Source organism: Salvelinus alpinus, chromosome 17 (genome assembly GCF_045679555.1).
Source record: "Salvelinus alpinus chromosome 17, SLU_Salpinus.1, whole genome shotgun sequence".
Lineage (NCBI taxonomy): Eukaryota > Metazoa > Chordata > Actinopteri > Salmoniformes > Salmonidae > Salvelinus > Salvelinus alpinus.
Window position 1 is genome coordinate 43630903 of NC_092102.1, and position 26438 is coordinate 43657340.

Consider the following 26438-nt stretch of genomic DNA (forward strand, 5'->3'; position numbering starts at 1 on the left):
CCACCATGTACCCCAGCCAATCTCGTTCCCAGGGTAACTAGCAGCAGCAGCACCCTGGGGCCTGGCAGGCAAATTGATCAAATGTAAATAAAAGGAACCGATCTATGCAGAGAGTGCAGACTGACTGAAAGGCAGAGCTGTGCAGTGCTAAGCTGATCAGCCCAGGCTAGTGACTTCTGAACCTATTGGTGGGAGTAAAGGAGTGGGTTTATTCTTCCTGTCCACTCACCTTATCTGTGAGCAGGGGCTTGATCTCAGTCAGCTGCACGTCCTGGAGCTCGTCCATCTCAACTTAGGTCTGACAACACCTGAGGGAGACAGAGAGAGAAATGTATCAGACACAGGAAGCAGTAGTAAGCTACTACCACCAACTTATTTCCCTGACTTCAACTCCCTGAGTGATATCCTGTATTCTGCCAGCATGAATAAGTCTGAGGATAGAAGACTCAAAAACAGAGATCAGGAGAAACCAAGAGAGAAACAGCGGCTCCGTTGCCATGGACACAGAGTGTCCTCTTAACATTGCTCACTAGATAGGAACAGGATGCTATAGTGGTAGATTAGGATGTGTGGACTGGAGCTCTGTTACCCACAGAAAGGGAGCAGAACTGGGAAGAGAGAGAGAACAGGATTAGAGAGCAGGAAGAATCCTGTTAACCAGAGATGGAGAGCACTAGAAATGAGGACATGAATAAGTAATGACATGGAGAGGGAGTATTGATGTAGTAGTACTGACACGTCTGGCTGGAAATTGTCAGTATAATAACTGCTACACTTCTATTTTATGACGAATCCATTTAAAATAGAAATTAGATTTAATCGCAGTAGTAGCCTAGCTACTCAAGTTGTCAGAACCCCTAAATGGATACTAGTATGAGTTTTCAGCCATTCACTGGCAGACATATTCCACTGAACTCTAACAGTGCACCAAAATAATTCCTATATTATTGCACACTGAGGGTGCAATAAGAAAGGGAAAATAAATTGTGTGTCATGTGCATTTGGGCATGTCAACACCGACCCTCATCTCCCTCCCCATGGGGGTGTCAGTGGGGACAGTCCCTTATCCTGTCGCAGTAGGGGAGCATGTGACAGAGTGTCATCACTGTGTGGCCAACGTCTAAATGCTACAGTAGTGGTGAAATGAGCCAGAAGAGAACCAACAAGACAAGGATCTAGCAAATGGCCCCAGGATCACATGTAGTGGATATCATCCTGACTGTCATGATGAATGTCCCCTGGTTTATTGAACGCTCCTCTCTCTCTCTGTGCTGCTATGTTTTTTTAGTGAACGTTGCCAAGTCTGTCCCAGTTCTAAATCTAATTATATGTGGGGTAGATGAGGACTTCACAGCATGCCTGTGTCTCACACAGTCTCACTCACATAATCTGGAAGGAATTTTTTAGACAGAAAACAAAGGGATTTGAAAGTGTGGGCTGAAAATAGAATGCATCTTTGATGGGTACATTGATGAAGAGATTTTCAGCAGAGAACTCAACAGAGCCTACCACTCAAACATGTCTCTTTCTATAGTATTGATTAAATTACAAAACAGGCAGGAAAACCAAACATGGGAAGCCCACTAACAGGAAGCTATAAGTGGACGGAGGTCAAAGCAACATCTCCGTACAATCGCTCTCAATTAAAACCATATCAGCCAAGCATACTGGAGACTGGAGGGGCGGTATTATTCCGGGAGAGGGGATGGATCCAACACTTCCTTCAATGTGACAAAGCTGAAAGGGGGACAAACAAAGCCAAGAGAAAACCTGTAGTCGCTGACGATGGTTGCACTTGCTGACCCAGGAGATGATTGTTACCAAAACTCTGCCTGCAGCTTACCTGCCTGCACTACTGATGGATCACTGGAGACGTCCTGAACGAAGCAGACATTATTTCTCCCACCATGTTAGATCAGCTCAATGACTATGCTAAGGGATTTGCTTTCAGGAAGAGTCGAATGAAGTCGATGGCAGCCAAGGACAAAGACATTACATTGTAAGACAAATAAATAACTGCTATAGCCATCCATGCTTTCTCCCTCTCTCTCTCTCTTCGTTCAATCTCATTGCGAGTTATTTTCGCTGCTGTATTTAACGTTCAGCAAACGAGAGCAACCTTGCGTCCCTCTTCAAACCATCTATTCTAGTCTAGCTTTTCCTGGGAGAGCAGTTTCATTGTGCAAAAGAACACTGCAGAGGCTATAGCTAAATTAGAATCTTATGCATATTAAACCCTAATTCATTAGCTAAATATAAGGCTAATACTGCATTGAATGTATTGCCTGAAAGAGGGAGGCTAGCACATCTACCTTGAACAAGATGATCTATTATGGATGCAATTTGAATGGAATTTATGGAGAAAGAATTTTTTTAGTCAGGACTACAAAAATTTGACAAAGTTGCATTCATAAGTTTTATTGACAAAACGTCAAACAAGTCAGTCAGTGAGTTTGGCGTTTGTAACAGTCACTATGTGAGCTTATTATTCCCTATGATCTCCTATGTAGAATTAACCTTACCTTCTAATGACTTGTGTAGCTTGCGAGTGTCACAGAGCAAAACATATCATGAGAGTCTCAGCTTTTCATGGATAGCTTTTAATATAGTTTGTAGCACAAACCATTCGGACTCTACAGATGTTTTTGTAGGATCGGCCCTTGTCTCACAAGCCCTACCAGCCTGCTAACGTTACATTAGCAGTGCCAGTTGCTATCAACACCTAGCTTCCAGCTACATAAAAAGTAAACCAATGTTTTGGAAATATATAACGGAATCTAAACAAACATCAAAGAATGTTAGCTATATTCAGTAGGGATGTACGATATATCGGTGAACATTAGCTAAAAATGCTGTGTGCATCGAGCAGTCAACAAGTCCAGCAGTCATTTGAAAGAGTAAGAAAATTTCAGCGAGAAAGGAGAAATCCATTAAAGCCAAGATAATGGAATTCATTGCCCTTGACAATCAACCGTTCTCGGTCGTGGGTGATGTTGGCTTTCGCCGACTGGTCCAGCACCAGTACAAACTACCAAGTGCGCTATTTTTCCAGATGTTGCCCTACCGGAGTTACACAGTAAAAGCGTCACTGGTATTAGCTTCACGACATACTATGGAATGCCGTTTGGGTCTTTGCGTGTCAAAAGATATACACGTCAAAGAACACTATTTGACAATAACACTATTTGAATAGTTAAATAAGCTTTTAATTTGACACGTCAAATAACACAGTTCTATTATAGAATGTTGTGTATTCTGAATTTGCACGTGCAAGCCAAGCACCACTACTATCAGTAGCACTGTCAAAGCTGTACAAAAAATGTTCTGAAAACAAGCAAACACTGGCCATGAACGATGTGTTTACAATACTGCGTTGATAATAAAGCATTATTTGTTCGACTGCAACTTCTGGGGTAGCTAGCTACAGTGTTTCCTCCTTTAAAAGCTGCGAGCTTTCACCGCAGGACTTTGAGGTACCCAGCATCACGGCTTCATTGCTCCAGACCACGACAAGGGGGAGTTAGAGCACTCATTATACATTTGGGTCCCAAGGGTTTTATATGACCAATCATATCGAGTGGTTCCAATGACGAATTTGACGCGAGCCACCCATCCCTGTGTGAAGATGGCTGACAAATCATTACGGTGGAACCAAATGTAAGTAGTTATAACGTCATAACGAGTCAAGCAAAAAAATGTACAATTGAGAGGAATGTTAGTTAATGTAGAGACAAACGTTAGTACATATTTTTGTCATATAGTTAATTTACGAAAATAGCTATTTAGCAAGTTTGCTGACTAGCTAACATTAACCAGCTAGCTAGCTAGCCAGCGTTATGATAGGAGAATGAGTTATAATTCGTGTTGTTTAATGTTTTAGGGACTCCTGAGAAAACCAGCAAACCAGGCTGTCATCTTGGGAAACAGTGGATGTAAAGAATCTAGCTAGCTAAAGCATTTACTGCAAATTGAACGTACTATTGTGTAAGCTTGCCTTGCAGCTGAAGTAACTTAGCTAACTATTTACTTGCTTATTGTGTAGTAGAGGATAAAAATAACTGTATGCCTATGGATGTGTAGCTAGCTAAAGTATGTAGCCGATCTGTGTATCAACCCTAAAACGTTTGGTATGAATATTAGTTCAGAACCAGAATCTATGAACCTCAGCTATCATAGTTGTTGTATCAACTTCAAGTCTGGATGGCATTAATGAAGCCTATGGATAGAGTAGAATATAATAACTTTACTGTGCCAAGGATGCAAGTCCTATATACATGTACTGTAGTTATTACCATGCATGAGATTCTCACATTGTAGCCTGTACTTTGAATATGTTCACTGATCATGTACTCTTCCTTGGCAAATAAAGACATTGAGACATTATTTTTCAGTCATATCAAACTCCATTATTTGAATGATGCTGTGTCTGCATGTATGTATTACAATTATACACTTCAACAGTGTTTACCACTCCTGCACCTGGGACATTAATGATTACACATTGTAACTATGCAATAGACAAGAAACATGATTTAAGTAACGCTGATTTGTAATTCCTATACAGAAAAAAAAATATGCATATCTAACTCCCTGCATCAATCTGAGGACACAGGATAGTATTTCAATGAGATACTTAATTTCAACCAGTGGAGAATGTGAAACGCTTTACTGAAAGAAGTTCATTATCCAGGTGTTATAAATACATAATACATGCATTATAATTATGATAATTGTAATATATTATATATACAAGTTCAATCTGTACTTCAATGCACATATGGTGTGCATTATAAAACAAGGAAGATACACGAGGTGGGGAGAGAGGTGTAGAAGACAGAAAGGGAAAGAGGTAAGAACAGCGGCAGACAGCATATGATTAATGAATTGCAGTGCTACCCTAATATTCTCTCAGTTCATCACAATTGCAGTTTATCCTAACCAGCCTTGGGCCCCCATTTGGCCCGAAGGTTGAGGTGGCGATGGCGTCCTCTCTCACATCAAAACATACCTGCAGACGAGAGACAGATGGATAGTGAGAGACCATGATTAAGCCTTGTTTTTTTGTTTTTTTAATCTAACACGGTCAGTCATCATAATCATCAGGAGGTGAAATGCTAAACAGACCTTGGATCATTAACTCTGGGACTACTACATCTCTGTCTGTATTTCAATGTAAAGCATATTTTTAATAATACTTCCTGTTGACCCGACCAAGTGACCTCTCACCTATGATCATGCTGTGCCCTCTGTCAGCCAGTTCAGATACAGGAGGGGTTCACCAAAACAGCTGATCTAACCTAGAGGATTTAGGGAGCAGGGGGAGATGGATGAAGATGTCATTTTCAGGATACGTCAATACAGCAGAGAAAGCTTAACACCAGACTGGTATTGTGGTTGTTCATTAGGTGATGGGAAATATGCAATGATACCTGCACCATCTACACGCTGCAAAGACTAACTCTTCGTGTTCTTTCATCCTTCTGTAAAAAAAAGCTAACCGTTACACAGTCATGAAATATGATTATATATCGACTATGAAACAAATATGACATGGCCTGCTTATGAGTTTCCATGAAAGAAAGTTAGATCAATTCGACTGGCGAGAACAGGCGTTCGTAGCTAAATGCCTTTGGTTAGCTCGAGAATAATAATTGCATGATTTATCATTCTACGGTATGTATGTAATATAGTAGAATGTTATGAACCGACACTAAATCGTAGGAGCTAAATACTAGCTATGTAAAAGTTGGATGGAAGAACGCCCAGTGCTGCTTACCTGAGATGCCATCATCACACAGTCCTTCTTCGTAGGTGTCCGCTTAGACTTCCTTTGTGTCAGAAAAGTTGCTTTCAGAACAATTATTACATTATTTGATGGAATAGAAACACCATAATATTAATCAAATTAATTAAGCTAGTACCAGTCAAAAGTTTGGACACACCTACTCATTCCAGGATCACAACTATGAAATAACACCGGTCTCCCACATGCCCCGCATTCTGTAGTAAAGACATGGCCTGCTCTCCCTTATGTAAGGAATTAGGCACTTTCCCATGTTTACTACAGTATGTATTGTAGACTGCACAGTAGCCTAATACACATTTTGTTAAATAATGATTAAAAAAAGAAATACCCTTTCAAAATGCAGATGTTGATTTAGTTATGGATCCATAACAAATTACTATGGGAATAAATATCACTGATTTACAGAAATATTGGAAGAAAGTTGTCTAATGAAGGCAAACAATGTAGAGAATCCTCCAATCCTGTAGCCAACTCCCGACTATCACGTTGTACAGCGTCATATTTTCCATTCCATCCTAATGGAAACCTTGAGGGCTTAGTTTTTCCTCTGAATAGAAACACCATAATATTAATCAAATTAATTAAGTCAAATTTCTTAAAATCAATCCCATATACTATGTTATTACAAAAAAGGTTTTAAATGATCTGGTAATAAAAATACGGAATACTATCAAATGCTTCTCAAAGATGCCCTCTGGTGGTCAAACTAGTAATAACAGAAAAAAAATGTCTGACAATTTAATGACGTGCCACAGAATTCTGCGGCAGCACGCAAGGTGTGCCGCAACTTTAAAGGAGGGACCACTGTAGCACCAATACAACCAGCCTGAAAACAATGACCAGTAGAAACTGCAGTCATTTTCATTATTCTTAGCAATGATAAAGTAATCCTTGTGAGTAAGTATTAGCTAGGTAGCCACTTGTTGTTTGCCTATTGAAATTGAACATCGGTTCATGAAAATAAATAGCTAGCTACTTAACCCTGGGATTAAGCACCATAGTAGAATTTGCGGTTTGCCTTCAAAATAAAAGTACCTCTGAAAGTGATGCAGAAGATTACAAATTGTTGGAATCATGGCATATTTAGACTAGATAATGTTAAACAAGGTTGGAATGTGAAGCAATGAAATGGGGTATCAGTCTACTCGGTGACTCACAGAACACAACTGTGAAGAGTTTACGCAAATATTAGCGTTGCAACTCTGAGGTGTGAAATCACCTCAGTCAGCCTATTGTGTGTATTGAGATTCATATTGCACTGTACAGCTTTTCCTAAGGATTGGGAATGAATGAAATGGGGTATCAGTCTACTCAATATCCAAGATATTTTTTGCCAACGTCCTCAGAGTTAGACTAACGTTCTCCCTAATGTTCTCTGGGTGTCACTGAGTAGATTGTAGATCAATGACATGGTATCAATCTATAGGTAAGGCTGTACAGTAAAATAAGTATGCCCCCAATGCAATTCTAAAGTATAATACATCCAGTGTGATTTCAGATTTTTCAAATTAACAAATTGTCTTTTGTTGATTTTATATAAACAACATTCCAACCTCGTTTAGCATGATCTATTCAATTACTGCAAAATGTACCATTTGTATTCATTTGCATCACTGTCAATTACATACTTTTATTTTGAAGGCTAACCGCAAAGTCCACTATTGTGGCTATTTCTTGTGGCTAGCTTCACATAGATGGATCCGACCACTAATCAAATAATAACTGTTATAAAATTAGGGTTATTTTAGATGATGACACTTAGTTATATAGTTAGCTAGCAAACTATATAGCTACTGAAACAGATGTTGTTTTGCTATGTTTTTGGGGAAGAACATTGTTTGCATCCATTTGCATCTTTTTTTTTTAATGACCAGCACTGTAGGTGCGCGAGACAACTTTACCAGCATCATAGCACACGTATCGATGAATCGTTGTGACATGAAATAGGAGTGATAGTGAAATAACTACGTAAAATATGTATGAACGCGTTAAATTGTGACGCGCAGTCAAATTCAGGTCCTGATTGGGCAACAAGCTTATTTGACATGTCAATTAGTGATATTTGACGTGTATCTTTTTTGACATGCAAAGACCCAAGTGGCGTTCCATAGAAATCCTGGTTGAGAATGAAACGACTGAACAGCGAAACAGCACAGCAAGTAAGTGAAAGAAATTGGTTTTGATTATGTTTTACTGGTAATGGGGACATACGTAAATGCCAACAAAATAACTTTTTGGTCAGTGTGGTGTGTAATGTTTATTTAACTAGGCAAGTCAGGTAAGAACAAATTCTTATTTACAATGCCGGCTTACCCCAGCCAAACCCGGACAACGCTGGGCCAATTGTGCGCTGACCTATTGGACTCCCAATCATGGCCGGATGTGATACAGCCTGAGACCGATGCGTCCATGTGTGTGTGTTAACTATTTAACTGTACTGAATGCTTAAAATAGCCACTAACATTTTAAATATCGGTATCGTTTTTTTAGGGGCAAGGAAAATATCGGTATCGGCCAAAAATGTCATATCGGTGCATCACTAATATTCAGTTATGTTAGCCAGTAATCAACAAAACTTTAATAAAAAAAGGTAGCCAGCTAAAGTTAGCTATTAGCATAACCAGGTAACATTAGCCTAGCCAGCCTAGACAACCAGCACGGCTACGGTCGGCATGCTAGAGCCCAACTACTGAAAACCAGTTAAAACAACACATAACAACCGCAGAACAAAAGAGCAGATACCATCGAATGGGCCCCAGGCATCAATCTGTAAGTAAGAGTGAGGGAAATTCAATAGCGAGAAAAATTCAAAATGGATAGCTTCCAGATGTCAAATCAACTAGCACTAGCACTAAGTAAGGTGGAAAAAGTTACAACTTGCGTCGCCTACTTCAGAGATCATGACAAAAAGTTGACAAAACAAAAAGGAGAAGAGACAAGGTACCACCACTGTTGCACAATTAGAGCAAGCAGGTATGATTTTGTCTTTCATTTTGAGCCCACTGCAAGAATGCACCAGATCCTGCAGTCTAAAGCGTTCCAACTAGATAATACAGCCACAAAGTCTGTGAAAATCAAGAGGTGTTGCTAACGGTACCCAGGCCGAGCTAGCATATGAACTCTTTAGCACAGAGTAGATCCTCCATATGACCTTGAGAAATAGTGCATTGTGGGTAGTTCCGAAGATATCTGGAAATAAGTTAAATATAAAAATAATAGTTATAGGTAAGCAGATCGTGACAACTAACTAAGATTTGGACCACACATCCTTCCTACCGTTTAAAGCAATGATATTTGAGTGATAGGGTTGTTTAAAAAAAAAGAAAACTGTGCAGCTGCTTTTTTACAAATCAAAAATAAGGTGACCCCCTGAAAGCCAGATGGTGATATGTAAATTAGGCATGCATAGGCTATGCTGCAGTAAATGTACCTGTCGCAAGAAAACAATATGATACATGCATTGTAAACTGCGATCCATATGAGATGCACCGTCTGTCCCCACTCTCAGCATTGATGATTGATCATGCAGACAGAGGCCATAGAGAAGCCAGATTTAGACATTGCATATAATTTAACAATTCCATTTCACGTCATGCTGTTGATAGAAATAAATCTTTATATTTCACCGGTTCCTCAATTATTTATCCCGGGAAAACGGAGTGGGTGAAATCTCAGTAAATCTCTGTAACCCGGTTCCTGCTATTAAACCCTAGTCAGGAGCTCTGCAGCAACAGAGACACTGTCCCAAGATATCAGCCGTGGATGAGTCGGTCAAACTAACACGCCCACAATCCCGCTAACCATGGCATACACAAGACAGGACTGAGATGACCTTTTCCCTTGAAAAAAAATAATCACAAAATTCTATTTTCTAACACGTCAATCACAAATCCTGTTATTGCCATACACACCAATATCCTGTCCATGACCATGTGTATCACAGAGTCTTTCACAATCAGATTATGTAGCTCACGTCATCAATTGTAATCTAGTATAGCCTTATTTTCAGGAATAAAGAATAAGAAGAGATTAACATGTCAGATGAGTTGATAAATAATGAGTTTGAGAAAAGCAGTTGACAGAGTAGCAGGGCTCGACATTAACGCTTGCCATCTTGTCCGGGACAATTAAAAAAAGAATATAGTCGGACAAGAAGAATATAGATTTAAGATGTCGAAATGGACAAGTAAAAAAATTCAAAAATTACAATCAAACAATTATGCCGGCCAGGTTTGGAGGCCGACATTGGAAAAATAAAAATAAATTTTTCGATGTACATATATTTAAAAAAAAAAAGCCTACAGATCAAAGTGTAGGTGATATGCATATTGGCTACAGCCTCATGTTAAAACTGACGCTGACATGAGGGGAGCACCAGAAAATGAAGCTGAACTTGAATGAGATTTTGAAGTGTATAAATATAGGCTAAAAGCCAGTCATGTTCGACAAATATAATGAAGGACAACTAACATTAACGTCTAAAGGCTTGATTCTGTCGACATACGAGGCACAGTTGGTTCAGATCAAATGGTCACAAGATCCGAGTGAAAGACAGTGCAAGTTGTGTATAGCACATCACCCACCTTGAATCTGAGAGGCGGCGGTCAGCATTTTGAAACTATTTAACCATTCACTATATCGTTTAAAACCTGGACATTTTATGAAGCATGTCTTATCTTGTTTCAAAGTAGCCTAGCCAAAACACAACCATACAAATGTTGAGGGAACTAACACTCAATGCCATTGAAACCAGCATTTCTCTCATGTTCCATTGGTTTTCAAATTCAATATTCTTTCATTGTCCCAAAGCAACCAAGGCATAATCCTAGTCATATTAATAACCCATCCTAAATGTTGCTATCAGATTCCCCCTCTTTCTAACGGAGTATTTTCATCTTCATCACATGAAATCGCACGTGCATGCGATGCACTTTTGAGAACGGTGTTTTCACCAGTAATTACTTTTTGGAACAGTGCATATGCCTATACTAGCCAACAGCCATGTATGTGTGCATTTGGGAGTTTAGGGAGTTTTTCCTAGCCACCGTGCTTCTACACCTGCATTGCTTGCTGTTTGGGGTTTTAGGCTGGGTTTCTGTACAGCACTTCGAGATATTAGCTGATGTACGAAGGGCTATATAAAATAAACTTGATTTGATTTGTTGAGCTTAAAATATGAAGAAATAAAACAATCAACATTTTAAACTAAAACGGTCTGATCTGCTGCATCAGCCTCATTGCTTTACACTAAAAATGGTGTGCAGTGGTTGTACGAATGTTTAATCTGTAGTCCGAGAACTGTCCCAGAGTCTGTTTCGAACCGTAGACATATTTATCGTCTGAGGGACGACGGGCCGGCCCTAATTTCAAGCCCTGAAGGGAATTATTTTATAAAGACATAAAAAGTATTTGGTTGTAATTGTAATGTTGCAATATTTTATAGGCTACCAAGGGCGGCAGGTAGCCTAGTGGTTAGAGCGCTGGGCCAGTAACCCAAAAGTTTGGTAGATCGAATCCCCGAGCTGACAAGGTAAAATTCTGTCATTCTGCCCCTGAACAAGACAGTTAACCCACTGTTCCCCGGTTGGCCGTCATTGTAAATAAGATTTTCTTCTTAACTGGCTTGCCTAGTTAAATAAATAAATGTTTTTAAAAGGGTGGCCAACCATCCTGCAGGAGAGCCTTAAAGGGACAGTGTTGTTTTTATTTTTTTGACAGATATGCAAAGCAGCCAATAGGCAGAGTGTAGCCTACATTATTGTCTGATTGTCTATGTTCAAAAATATTGTAATACATTATATTTTGTAAAGTGGTTCCTTGCAGTGACCTGAGCTTTTGGACAAGCAAAATAATACTTGTCTGAAAACAAAGTTAGTCAAGCATTAGTAGGGAGGGTCACAGCCAGGGCTATGAGGGAGGGGGGACAGGTGAGGATCCAGTGCAGCCAGACAGTGCTACTGTAATATAGGCCTTTCCCTTAGTCCCCAGATCTGCCTAGACAGTTTTCTGCCCAGCACTGAGCATAGTAGACTAGTTCATGTATCCTAGATCAGAGGAATCATCAGCCAGCATTCCGTAGCAAGACTAAAGACATTAGATATGAATCCCCAATCACTTTCTGTAATGGAGATACAGACATGCAGCAATAGAGAAACATATACAGCCATACAGAGAAACAGACATGCAGCGATAGAGATACATATACAGCCATACAGAGAAACAGACATGCAGCGATAGAGATACACATACAGCCATACAGAGATACACGGACAAGCAGCGATACATATACATATACAGCCATACAGAGAAAGACATGCAGCGATAGAGAAACACATACAGCCATACAGAGAAACAGACATGCAGCGATAGAGATACACATACAGCCATACAGAGAAACAGACATGCAGCGATAGAGATACACATACAGCCATACAGAGAAACAGACATGCAGCGATAGAGATACACATACAGCCATACAGAGAAACAGACATGCAGCGATAGATACACATACAGCCATACAGAGAAACAGACATGCAGCGATAGAGATACACATACAGCCATACAGAGAAACAGACATGCAGCGATAGAGAAACACATACAGCCATACAGAGAAACAGACATGCAGCGATAGAGATACACATACAGCCATACAGAGAAACAGACATGCAGCGATAGAGATACATATACAGCCATACAGAGAAACAGACATGCAGCGATAGAGATACACATACAGCCATACAGAGATACACGGACATGCAGCGATAGAGAAACACATACAGCCATACAGAGATACAGATATGCAGCGATAGAGATACACATACAGCCATACAGAGATACAGACATGCAGCGATAGATACACATACAGCCATACAGAGAAACAGACATGCAGCGATAGAGATACACATACAGCCATACAGAGATACAGACATGCAGCGATAAGAGATACACATACAGCCATACAGAGACACAGACATGCAGATCTGATTAGTCTTATTGAGAGACAGATCATGGCAACTCCTAACCCGATTTCTCAGACAGAGAGCCATGGCCCAGCTCCCCCAATTCCCCCCACCCACCCAGCGCAACATCTGCCCGAACGGAACCTAAGTTGCCATGGTGACCAATCTTCGTCATCAGGTGCGAGAAGAGATATCATTGGTTATCCCCATTCCCCAAACACACAATTAAAATATTAAGGACCTGCCTGTATTCATCGAAAAAGGGAAATGAAGATGAACCGAAATGATAAAAGATGGGACGGAAAAACGAGAGAAGCAAATACAAGATATATACACTGAGTGTACAAAATGTTAACAACATCTGCTCTTTCCATGACAGACTGACATCTATTATCCCTTATTGATGTCACTTGATGAATCCACTTCAAAAATCAGTGTAGATGAAGGGGAAGAGAGAGGTTAAAGAAGGATTTTTAACCCTTGAAACATTTGAGATATGGATTGTGTATGTGTGGCATTGAGGGCGAGACAAAAGATTGAAGTGCCTTTGAACGGGGTTTGGTGGTAGGTGCCAGGCACAGCGGTTTGTGTCAAGAACTGCACCGCTGCTGCATTCTTCACCTTAAACAGTTCCCGTGTGTATCAAAAATGGTTCACCATCCAAAGGACGTCCATCCAACTTGACACAACGTTGACCAGCATCCCTGTGGAACCCTTTCAGGGGGGGTGCAACTCAATATTAGGAAGAGGTCCTTAAATGTTTTGTACACTCAGTGTAGGTGGCAGTGTATTTATTATGGACCCACATTAGCTGCTGTCTACTCTTCCTGGGGTCCAGCAACATAAAGGCAGTTATAGTTTTTTAAACATTACAACACATTAAGTGTGTGCCCTCAGGCCCGTACTCTACTACCACATATCTACAACACAAAATCCATGTGTACGTGTGTATAGTGCGTATGTTATCATGTGTATGTATGCATGAGTCTGTGCCTATCTGTAGCTTCATGGTCCCCGCTGTTCCATAAGGTGTATTTAAAACATTAAATTACATTTTACTGCTTGCATGAGATACTTGATGTGGAATAGAGTTCCATGTAGTCATGGCTCTATGTAGTACTGTGCGCCTCTCATAGTCTGTTCTGGACTTGGGGACTGTGAAGAGACTTATGGTGGCATGTCTTGTGGGGTACGCATGAGTGCCGGATCTGTGTGCCAGTAGTTCAGACAGACAGCTCTGTGCATTCAACATGTCAATACCCCTTACAAATACAAGCAGTGATGAAGTCAATCTGTCCTCCACTTTGAACCAGGAGAGATTGACATGCATATTACTCATGTTAGCGCTCTGTGTACGTCCAAGGGCCAGTCGCGCTGCCCTGTTCTGAGCCAATTGCAATTTTCTTAAGTCCCTCTGTGGCACCTGACCACACGACTGAACAGTAGTCCAGGTGCAACAAACCTAGGACCTGCCTTGTTGATAGTGCTGTTAAGAAAGCAGAGTAGCGTTTTATTATGGACAGACTGCTCCCCATCCTAGCTACTGTTGTATGGATATGTTTTGACCATGACAGTTTCCAATCCTGGGTTAGTCCAAGCAGTTTAGTCTCCTCAACTTGCTCAATTACCACATTACAAGATTTAGTTGAGGTTTAGTGGATGCTTTGTCCCAAATACAATGCTTTTAGTTTTTGAAATACTAACTTATTCCTTGCCACCCATTCTGAAACGAACTGCAGCTCTTCGTTAAGTGCTGCAGTCATTTCAGTCCCTGTGGTAGCTGACATGTATAGTGTTGAGTCATCCGCATGGATAGACATACTGGCTTTACTCAAAGGCATGTTGTTAGTAAAGATTGAAAAATGTAAAGGGGCCTAGACAGCTGCCCTGCGGAATTCCTGACTTTACCTGGATTTTGTTGGAGAGGTTTCCATTAAAGAACACGCTCTGTGTTCTGTTAGACATGTAACTCTTTATCCACAATATAGCAGGAGGTGTTAAGCCATAACACATATGTTTGTCCAGCAACAGACTATGATCGATAATGTCAAAAGCCGCACTGAAATCTAACAAAGCAGCCCCCACAATCTTGGAGGTAGCTGAGGGGAGGACGACTCATAATAATATCTGGAACGGAGTGAATGGAATGGCATCAGATACCATGTGTTTGATACCATTCCACTCAAGCCATTACCACAAGCCCGTCCTCCCCAATTAAGGTGCCACCAACCTCCTATGATAGATGGAGGAAGAGGGCAAGTAACGTGCAGCAGGTGGTTGTAGCTCTGGGAGCTGGGCGTGGCTCAGGGAGCTGCTGGAGTAATCTGGGAGCCTAATCACAGGGCTGATGGTCTCTGTCACACTGCCCTGCAGGCCTGGGCAGCAGACAGGCCACAGGGGGAACAGAGTCTGGGAGCGGTGGAGGGACAGCACCACTCTGGCCATGCTAGTGGGTAATTACCTCCCTTCACTGGACCCAGCATGTGCAGTCAAAGCCCATGAGAACTTCTCTCCTGGACCACTGGCAGTCTGCATCTGTGCTTAGAATAAAAAATATTTTAAAAAAACTGTGACAGAGGGGCCCAGGGAACAGTACAGGCTTAGGTTTCAGATCCTTGGGTTAGGGGACCCGGTCCAGTGACCCCCAAAAATGTTCAGCAGTCTGGGCATTTGTCAGACCAGTCCGACTGTTCCATTGCACATTTGGGGTAAGTTTGTGGCACAACACAAGGGAATAAAGATGGGCTGCCAATAACTAGTCCAACTGGCAGTCTGTCTAGCTGCCACTGCATGACTGGCAACAGATGCAAGCACCAGAGCCCCTGCGGTTAGGGCATCACAGATTTACTCTAACTTTTTTCATTTCCTAATCCTTAGAGCATCTTCCATTGACATCATTATAACATTCTGGCAGGGGGTTATATTTCTGTGGGAGATAATATGTACGTCTTCCCTGTCACCTCCTGAGTTAACGGTTTCAATTCAAACCAACTGTAATTCACTCTCATTGTCTTACGTCAGGTGACGTCACTCCTACATGACGCTTTGCTGTGCTCTGATCCAGACAGACTAAGGAAACACACAGGCCATTTACTGATTAAAGTAACTACACACACACACACACACACACACACACCTCTCCATGAGAATTAGTTTGACACCGCTGAGCCATTTATTCACAACCTGGTTAACACTCTTCAATTGCTTCCCACTTTGTCCACATTTTAGCCTAGATAATGACACCTCACAGTAGGGGTGTGAACGTTTAAACGAAATTGGGATTGTTAACCTTTAGGAAAAAAATCCTGAACTGAAAAACTGTTTTTATTTTTTAAATGTCACAGTGCAGTTATCACGAAACTACCACTAACAGGTTCTGATCATCATTATCATAAAAGGGAAACATTTAAATTGCAGAAAATGCCTAACGCAACAATGCTGTAACGTTAAGAGATAAGCATCTTTCACATGATTTACCACGGTTATAAAGCGTCGTCGTTGTTCACAGTTGGAAAAATGGCAGAGAGTGAGAAAGGGAAGCAAAGTCCTGTATGGCCAATGGACAATACTTTGAGTAGTTAAATGAGAAGGTGGTGAAACTTTAGGAGGTGGAAATGAGCTACAGTGGCAGTACAGGTGCAATGCTCAACCATCTGAAAGGGAGGCACGGTGAGACACAAACAGACAGAGGCGATGAGGGACGGAGTGACAAAATCACAGCGTTGATTACAGAAAAGATTGCAGTTGACATGCAGCCAATGGTAGAGGATGTTGGCTTCAATGCCTGATGGCATATCTACGCCCGACTACAAGATGCCATGAAAAAAAAAATGTGATGGTCTGGATTGAGAGATTGTACAATGATTGCTCTACAAGTACAAAGCGCAAGCTATCAAACACCATATGCGTTAACAACAGATTGTTGGCTGCATATGAACACGCTTCATACATCACTGCAGCGAGCCATCACACGGATGAGAAGTGGGATATGAAGTCCCATGTACTGACCTGAGAACATGGGGGAGGCACACAGCAGAGAACCTAAAAAAACAGCACGACCTACCATGGTTGCTGAGTGGGTGGGGGACAGCAATAAGGTGAGCACCGTCTGGTAGCCTGGACTGAGGTACATTGAACTGAATCACCCCCTACCGGTCATATGTAGGACCATATCTGTTTTGTGAAATTCACGGCATTTTTTTTTCTTTCTTTAAAACTATGAAATAAAAAAATTGCAGTTTAAAGTTTAATACTTTCCCCCCCCCTCTTCTCACGTTTACCTTAGAGTATCGAAACAGATTTCACAACACCAGATTTAGTCCTAGTGTGCCACGTACTTCTTGGCAAAAAAATGAATAAATTGTTCCATGTTGGAAGCTGTCTGGGCGGAGAGAAAACACAATGGTCATACACACACCAGGCTACAAACAGATCAGTGAGTGTAAAACAGCCAGGTGACCGCCGTTCCGTCTGTCAACCACGGCTACTTAAATAGATGGACCCAGTGTAAGGCCTAATATGATATCCACACTGTCACTATACTGTATTAAAGATGCATGGAGGCCAGGGGGGGAGAGAAAGTGATGACAAAGCCCAGGGCTCTCTAGGCTCATTTATACACACACACCGAGTCTCAGCTGTGTGTGTGGGTGGTTTCCATTAACGTCGCATTGTACAGAGGGGAAGACACTAACAAAGGGAGCCTTATTTAACCCCTTTGTCTTTGAGTTTATTTCAAAAAGGAGGACTGAACTGTCATTCCACAGATGCAGCAGGTCCATGGGGATAATTGCAGGGCTGGAATTTGGAGGAGACAGAAACTCCGATGCTACACCAGTGTATCACATGTAATATTCAACAGCCTCTCTGCAGCAGTGCAGGGGATCAAATCAAATTGTATGTGTCGCATAGAATACATGTAGACTAACAGTGAAATGCTTCCTCACGGGCCCTTCCCAACAACACAGAGAAAAATAATACACAATAAGTAACGACAACTTGGCTATATACCCGGGTACCAGTACCGAGTCAATGTGCAGGGGTACAAGGTAATTGAGGTAGATATGTACATATAGGTAAGTGACTAGGCAAGAGGATATATAAAAATAGTAGCAGCAGAGTATGTGAGGAGTCAAAAGAGTGGGTGCAAAAAGGATGAATGCAGATAGTCCGGGTAGTTATTTAGCAGTCTTATGGCTTGGGGGGAGAAGCTGTTCAGGGTCCTATTGGTACCGCTTCCCGTGCGGTAGCAGAGAGAACAGTCTATGACTTGGGTGGCTGGAGTCTGAACATTTTTAGGGGCCTTCTGACACCATCTGCTATAGAGGTTCTGGATGGCAGGGAGCTCAGCCCCAGTGATTTACTGGGCCATACGTACCACCCTCTGTAGTGCCTTGCGGTCGGATGCCAAGCAGTTCCCATACCACGCCGTGATGCAGCCAGTCAAGATGTTCTCAATGGTGCAGCTGTAGAACTTTGAGGATCCATGCCAAATATTTTCAGCCTCCTGAGGGGGAAGAGGCATTGTTATGCCTTCTTCACGACTGTGTTGGTGTGTGTGGACCATGATCATTCCTTAGTGACGTGGACACTGGAAACTTGAAGCTCTTGACCAGCTCCACCACAGCTCTGACGATGTGGAGCGAGTCAAGTTCCCAGTGTCCACATCACTAAGGAATGATCAAAGGGGCGTGCGCATAGTCGTTGGCGGTCAGGCCTACCACTTGTCTCGTCAGCAAACTTTAAAGGTTTTGGAGTCATGCTCATTCACATAGTCGTGGGTGAACATGGAGTACAGGAGGGGACTAAGCACACACCCTGAGGGGCCCCTCGTGTTGAGGGTCTGTGTGGCAGATGTGTTGTTGCCTACCCTCACCACCTGGGGGCGGCCCGTCAGGAAGTCCAGGATCCAGTTGTTCAGTCCCATGTTCCTGAGCTTAGTGATGAGCTTGGAGCTGAGCTGTAGTCAATGAACAGCATTCTCACACAAGTGGTCCTCTTGTCCAGGTGGGAGGGGCAGTGTGGAGAGTAATAGAGATTGCATCATCTGTGGATCAGTTGGGGCAGTGTGTGAATTGGAGTGGGTCCAGGGTGTCTGGAATGATGGTGTTGAGCCATGACCAGCCTTTCAAAGCATGTCGAGGCTAAAGATGTGAGTTCTACGGGGAGATAGTCATTTAGACAGGTTACCTTGGCATTCTTGGGCACAGGGACTATAAGCTCACATCACTCCAGCAAGCTCAAGGTCACCAACTCCATCCAAGTATCTCACAAACCCACACTAAAGTGACTAAACAACTAACATTCAGGTTTCTTTTATTCCAGTGCAGCCCCCAAGGTCTGGCTCTCCTCTGGCACTGGTTTCACAGGGATTCACCTGTGGAGAGCTGCCAGGTCAGGCATCGGTGTCTCCTACTGATGGTCAGCTAATGGAGAGTCTGTATGGGCGCCAGCCACAATACTAGGAGAATAAGGTTGGCAGGCTGAGCACTGCAAAGTGACTCACTCGTGACTCGTCTCCATTACATATTGAGGTTGGTATTCAAGACGCAACGGAGCAGATGAGGGTGACATCTGCTTCCAAAGAGAGAAGAGCTAGGGGGGGGGGGGGAAATGGAGACACTGGTTTTGCTAGGAGAATAGTTCATTCCTGGCAACACAGTAAGGAGAGGGAGAGTAGCCTGGCTAGGGGACCGTGACCAAGCAGCCAGGACAAGCCACAGGAGGTAATAAGGCTATCCAAACGGCAAGCAAAAACCTCTGACAGAATATTCTTTATGAGCCGTTGGGCTGGGTAACTAGCATTTGATGTTAGCTCCTTCCTTTGCACTGCTTTGTATTCCCCACCCTCTCTACCTGAGTAACTGTGCTTACTAATACACAGCCAAGGGACCTGTTCCTCCTGGGTTATACTCAGCCAAGTTTGTGATTTAGTAAGGAAAAAATATCTAAATATAGAAATCAGCCATTATTTTTTTATTTCACCTTTATTTTAGCAGGGAGTCCCATAGAAACCAATATCTATTTTACAAAGGTGCCCTGCATATAGGCCGACACAATATCAGGGAGCAGCCAGTGCTTTCTCTGTTCTGTGATACAACACCCGCTCAAACCAGTCTTGTTTGGGTAGCCTAATTGGTAATGCCACTGCGCAGCTCTTTACCAGGCATCTCTGCAGTGCTGCTGCTCGGACAGTGACGGTCATGGAATTTTGTATGACGGTAATTGTCCAGCCAAATGACCACGGGCTCCGTGATAACCATTCGAATAGCAACAACAAATCATTTACACTCACATATTCTCCTTTCCTGACCGCATGCACTGCCATAGAAATAGAATGAATAGACCAGGAGTCCCCATTCAAGTCAATGACAGCATAATGGGTGGACTGGCGGCCGTAGCGAGTGTACACTTAGGAGCAAAGCAGGAAGTAAAAGCAAGGAGTGTACCCATCAATATGTGCTGTGATTTTTTGATTCAACTCAACTGACATCACAAAAACTACATTCCATTCCATGAGCCATATCAGCTAACATCATTTGAATGAGGATTCAACATTACCATGGACATTATGGCATCACAATACCAGGCAGTCATTGTGAGTGTAACCATAGCTGTGTTCAAATACCCATACTAACATACTGTATACTTAATGAGTATCTACTACATACTATTACTTCATTTTAGTATACTGTAAACAAACGGTATCGTTTCAGTTGAGCATACTAGTCGCCTGTCTGCCAGAAGTTGATACTCTTGCTAGCTTGTTAGCATAACTAATGACTAGCTAGGCATTTGACGATTTTGGGTGTTTGTAAATTCAATCTGGAGTGCCAGAGTGGCTCTGGGCGTACGTAAATCCAGAGCAGTCAGATTGTCCATTCGTAAATTCAGAGCTTTTTGCTGTCGGAGCGCATACTGGACTCCTCTAGTCGAGGAGTAGGGTTGATCCGAGGGTCCTGACCTCATACTGGACTCCTCTGGCCGAGGAGTAGGGTTGATCCGAGGGTGCTGACCTCATACTGGACTCCTCTAGTCGAGGAGTAGGGTTGATCCGAGGGTTCTGACCTCATACTGGACTCCTCTAGCCGAGGAGTAGGGTTGATCCGAGGGTTCTGACCTCATTCTGGACTCCTCTAGTCGAGGAGTAGGGTTGATCCGAGGGTTCTGACCTCATACTGGACTCCTCTAGTCGAGGAGTAGGGTTGATCCGAGGGTTCTGACCTCATACTGGACTCCTCTAGTCGAGGAGTAGGGTTGATCCGAGGGTTCTGACCTCATACTGGACTCCTCTAGTCGAGGAGTAGGGTTGATCCGAGGGTTCTGACCTCATACTGGACTCCTCTGGCCGAGGAGTAGGGTTGATCCGAGGGTTCTGACCTCATACTGGACTCCTCTGGTCGAGGAGTAGGGTTGATCCGAGGGTTCTGACCTCATACTGGACTCCTCTAGTCGAGGAGTAGGGTTGATCCGAGGGTTCTGACCTCATACTGGACTCCTCTGGCCGAGGAGTAGGGTTGATCCGAGGGTTCTGACCTCATACTGGACTCCTCTGGTCGAGGAGTAGGGTTGATCCGAGGGTTCTGACCTCATACTGGACTCCTCTGGCCGAGGAGTAGGGTTGATCCGAGGGTTCTGACCTCATACTGGACTCCTCTAGTCGAGGAGTAGGGTTGATCCGAGGGTTCTGACCTCATACTGGACTCCTCTAGTCGAGGAGTAGGGTTGATCCGAGGGTTCTGACCTCATACTGGACTCCTCTGGCCGAGGAGTAGGGTTGATCCGAGGGTCCTGACCTCATACTGGACTCCTCTGGCCGAGGAGTAGGGTTGATCCGAGGGTCCTGACCACATACTGGACTCCTCTGGTCGAGGAGTAGGGTTGATCCGAGGGTCCTGACCTCATACTGGACTCCTCTGGCCGAGGAGTAGGGTTGATCCGATGGTCCTGACCTCATACTGGACTCCTCTGGCCGAGGAGTAGGGTTGATCCGAGGGTTCTGACCTCATACTGGACTCCTCTAGCCGAGGAGTAGGGTTGATCCGAGGGTTCTGACCTCATACTGGACTCCTCTGGCCGAGGAGTAGGGTTGATCCGAGGGTTCTGACCTCATACTGGACTCCTCTAGTCGAGGAGTAGGGTTGATCCGAGGGTTCTGACCTCATACTGGACTCCTCTAGTCGAGGAGTAGGGTTGATCCGAGGGTTCTGACCTCATACTGGACTCCTCTGGCCGAGGAGTAGGGTTGATCCGAGGGTTCTGACCTCATACTGGACTCCTCTAGTCGAGGAGTAGGGTTGATCCGAGGGTTCTGACCTCATACTGGACTCCTCTAGTCGAGGAGTAGGGTTGATCCGAGGGTGCTGACCTCATACTGGACTCCTCTGGCCGAGGAGTAGGGTTGATCCGAGGGTTCTGACCTCATACTGGACGCTCTGGCTGAGGAGTAGGGTTGATCCGAGGGTTCTGACCTCATACTGGACTCCTCTAGTCGAGGAGTCGGGTTGATCCGAGGGTTCTGACCTCATTCTGGACGCTCTGGCTGAGGAGTAGGGTTGATCCGAGGGTTCTGACCTCACAACAGCAGTCAAGCACCCAAGCTAACAGGCTAACGTTGGCTAGCTACTTCTAGACACAAATAAGAGAACACCTTACTCTGACCAATTTACCCGCCCTAGCAGAGCTGGTTAGGCTGCTTTCATGTTAACCAGAGCGCTGGTGACTAACTGTGCTGCTGGCAACAATTTAATCCCCCAAAAATTTGCCGATGTTTACAGACACCAGCTATATTCAACCAGGTGTTGAGCATTCGTAAATTCATCAGTTATTCTGCGCTCTGGCACACAGACGAGAGTGCTCTGAAATCGGAGTAGATAGACAGAATTAACAACGAATAAACCATTTAGCTAAGAATGACGTGAATAATCAAATCAATAAATGTTGGTGAGTTAGTTAGACAACTAATTAATATACTGCCTGGAACTTTTGGCATACTAAATATATCCATACTATGGCCAATAAGCATACTACATACTCAATTTACATAACAAATAGTATGGTTAGTATGAGTATAAGAACACAGCTCATGAGTTTACCAGTCAAATCGGCAGGGTTAGAGGTTCCAAGCCCATTCTATTCATTGTTTGCTAAAACACCTTTCTTGTTTCAGCAAGGGAAAACAAAAGTTATTACGTTACTAAGAGTCCATGTTATCACAGAAACAGACTCAACCGCACGAATGCCTGGCCTTCCGGTCTTCAGTCGGCTGTTCGTAAAGAAATGGTTATAGCGGTTATTTTACTTTCATGACGGTCTACATCACAGCTGTCAAACTCATTCCACGGAGGGCCGAGTGTCTGCTAGCATTTTTAATACGCCAGCTAGCGCCCATCCACACAGTAGCTGATGCACAATCATAAAAGATGTTGGAACTTTAGGATGATAACCTCAATCTCAACTGTGTAACGTGCAATTGCACGTGGTCCTTGAGTGTAATATTGAGGTTGGTTGCTGTCATTACATTGCTTAATCACAATTATCTAAATTACAGACATCAACCAACCCCCTAGCAGTTATTAACAGGACAAAAACAAATTGAATAAACCAAAACCACATTGAATGGAACTCGGGCCCAGGGGATACAATGTTCACCATTGTTTACATACAGTAGTGGTGCCTTCTTCCCCTCCCCTCCAGCAGAGCTTGGCAAAGACTTCCCCAGGGACAGCCACAGAAATAGAACCAAGGATGGAGAGAACTGTCCCGCACCTTGGCTGTGCAGCAGCTGTTGTATGTAACACACAAAAACAGAAACCTGGAAAATCCAGCTCAAGTACATTAGAAGGCTTTGCTTGTTTCAGCAGCCCTGGGGGGGGCATCATCTCTTGCCATTGCCAACAGAACTCAGCTGTCTTGGAAAGAGCGTAAATTCCACAGTTCCTTTATAGCAATTTCGAAGCAGTAGTGTACATTATAAAAAGTACATATCGATTAACACAGTTTAAAGAAGTACATAAATCCAAGGGCTGCAGATTACGTACAGGGACGAAGCACAATTCAACCCTCAATGTTAGTCTCTGGTCTCTGTCTGAACAGAACGCCATAATTTGTGTGTAGGTTTACTGTAGGGTTGCAGAGGCCATCTGGACTCCTAAACAGCTGTCACTAATCTCATGGTTTTGCTGGCCTTTGTTTGTGTTGTTAATCTCTGTATTTTGGGAATCTAGGTTAGCAGCACGAATACACAATCAAAGGGACAGCTATGTTTAAAGGGCATGGTTCTTCTGCCAAGGACTTGCTTCTTTCTCTGTAACTAAACATTGACAGTCCATCTCCCTAAATCCCTTGCCGTGTTCTGATTCTTAATGTGAAATCATTCATTCAGTATCACACTAACTATACATACACACCCAAGATAGCTATAACTAACGGTTTGGGGTGACTAGTTAGCATCTCAAGTCCTGGCTAGCTAACTTTAGCTAGGATTACACCAGACATGCTACTCTTCCAACCACTCTCTGCTGGTCCAATGGTCGTTAACTAGCCAAGTTAAACAGTAACGTTTAGCTATTAAAACATGTGTGAAAATGTTATCAAACCAAATTAATTATAAGGATTACGCTAGGCTTCATAGATAACTAGCTTAATCAATTAACGTTGAACTAGCTAGCTACAATTAGTTAACTACCGTTAGCAGCTCGCTAACGTTGTCTAGCTAAGAACAACGCACTTTACCAAACCTTTGCTTTGGCTAAGAAAATCAGCAACTGCCATACAAATGTCTTAGCTACACAATTTATATCCGAGAATGTACCTTTTGCACCATGTTACTCACCCGTTGATTTTTGATAAAACAATGGAAATAGCAGTCGGACTGGCGGTCTCGTAGTGCTCGAACCGCTTGATACCAACAATGTACCAACTGAAACCACCACCACGCTGATCTGACACATTAAAGGCGGACCCTTCAACGTGTAAATGGTGGCCAACTCGAATGAATTTCCATTCACCGACCCTAGAGGATGACCAGTGTGAGTGATAGGAGGTATACTGTGACTTCCTTCAGCCGTGTTGCTTTGTATCTGAATCAGTTTTATTTTATCTAAAAATGAATACTGGTATTGACCTAGCTACTTTCCCTAGACTGATTCTTGGCAATGTAAAATCGTGAATTTGCATATCATATGCTTGCTAGTCTGAATTATAATGTTCCAAGAGTAACACAACGTACAGACAACACGTAATTTAGATAAATAAAAATGTTTATTTTCATGCATGGAAATATTAAATAATTATTTCTTAAAAAATCTCAGTCCTCTCATGACAAAATCTAATACATTAAAAAAACTGACATTGATAAATCTGACGCTGCCAACATACAGCTGAAATATAAAATATTATTAACCATTGAAACAAACAGTAAGGGAAAATAAATCATTCTGAAATGGGTCACATCAAACGTCAATTTGCTAGAGGGGCCACTATAGACCCTGGTTTGATTCCAGGCTGTATTACAACCGACCGTGATTGGGAGTCCCATAGGGCGGCGCACAATTGGCCCAGCGTCGTTAGGGTTTGGCTGGGGTAGGCCATTATTGTAAATTAGAATTTGTTTTTAACTGACTTTTCTAGTTAAATAAATACATGATTAGAATGTGCAATAAATGGAAATTTCTGGTTAAATGGCTGTTAATTAAAATGTGGGAAGTTAGCTTAATGAGAGTAGTTGATGCGTTTACTAAAACAGCTAAAGTGCAAAACTCACCAGAAGTGAGCGGGTGGAGCGAGGTGAGCAAAGCAGTGAAACCAACACACAGCGTGAACATCGTTGCGAATATAATTTACTGGCAGTGCGCTCAGTAGCTAGCAAGATTTTATAGATCTCTGGTACTTCAAATTAATGAATCCATGTCAGTTATGCTTAGTATCTGCATAGCTAATACCATCAGTAGTAAGCTAATGTTGCTAGCAACTTGGGGAATAATAATTAAATGCACCTTTTGTGCTGAAGTATAAAGTATTATTTAACCATTGAAACAAACAGTAAGGGAAAACAAATCATTCTGAAATGGGTCAGGTCAAAGTCACATGTCAATTTGGGGCTCAGAGTGGCACGCAGTGGTCTAAGGCACTGCATCTCAGTGCTAGAGGCATCACTACAGACTCTGGTTTGATTCCAGGCTGTATCACAACCGGCCGTGATTGGGAGTCCCATAGGGTGGCGCACAATTGGCCCAGGGTCGTTAGGGTTTGGCTGGGGTAGGCCATCATTGTAAATTAGAATTTGTTCTTAACTGACTTGCCTAGTTAAATAAAATACCCATTTCACATGCAAAGATTAAGAAAATGCACAATAGAAAGAAACCAAAGTAATATTCCCGATATGGTACAAGGAAACGCAGAGGTCTGCACTTTAATTCCAATATAAAAATCTGGGTGGCACTACCATAAGGGACTCCAGAGTCTTCTGACTACACACTGTGGGGCCATATGCTGGGCTGGCTCCATCTGCTTTTCCCCCACTGCTCTCCAGTCAACACATATACGCACACACACATCCTCTAGTTTTACCCACCAGGGAAGGATACACAGGCAATGTACTGCGTATATCAGTACTAAATATACTGTGACACAGTCCTATACTCTATGGACTACGTGCTATACATACCATTACT

The 26438-nt window shown here is 42.7% G+C and overlaps 1 protein-coding gene across 6 annotated transcripts in view; it reads right to left on the reverse strand.

Annotated features, from left to right (window-relative positions):
- The window catches only part of LOC139542995 (protein NDRG3-like), a 60827-nt gene extending 35986 nt beyond the window's left edge, over positions 1-24841 (reverse strand). For 2 of the 6 annotated variants that reach the window (XM_071349042.1, XM_071349041.1), the window contains exons 1-2: positions 24596-24841; positions 230-302 (exon numbers count right to left, since the gene is read on the reverse strand). In XM_071349042.1, coding sequence (XP_071205143.1) covers positions 230-286 — 57 coding nt within the window. In that variant the 5' untranslated portion in view covers positions 287-302; positions 24596-24841. The remainder of the gene's footprint in view (positions 1-229; positions 303-24595) is intronic. The other 4 variants (XM_071349045.1, XM_071349043.1, XM_071349046.1 and 1 more) reach the window with 3 other exon arrangements.
- Between the last annotated feature and the right edge of the window lie 1597 nt (positions 24842-26438).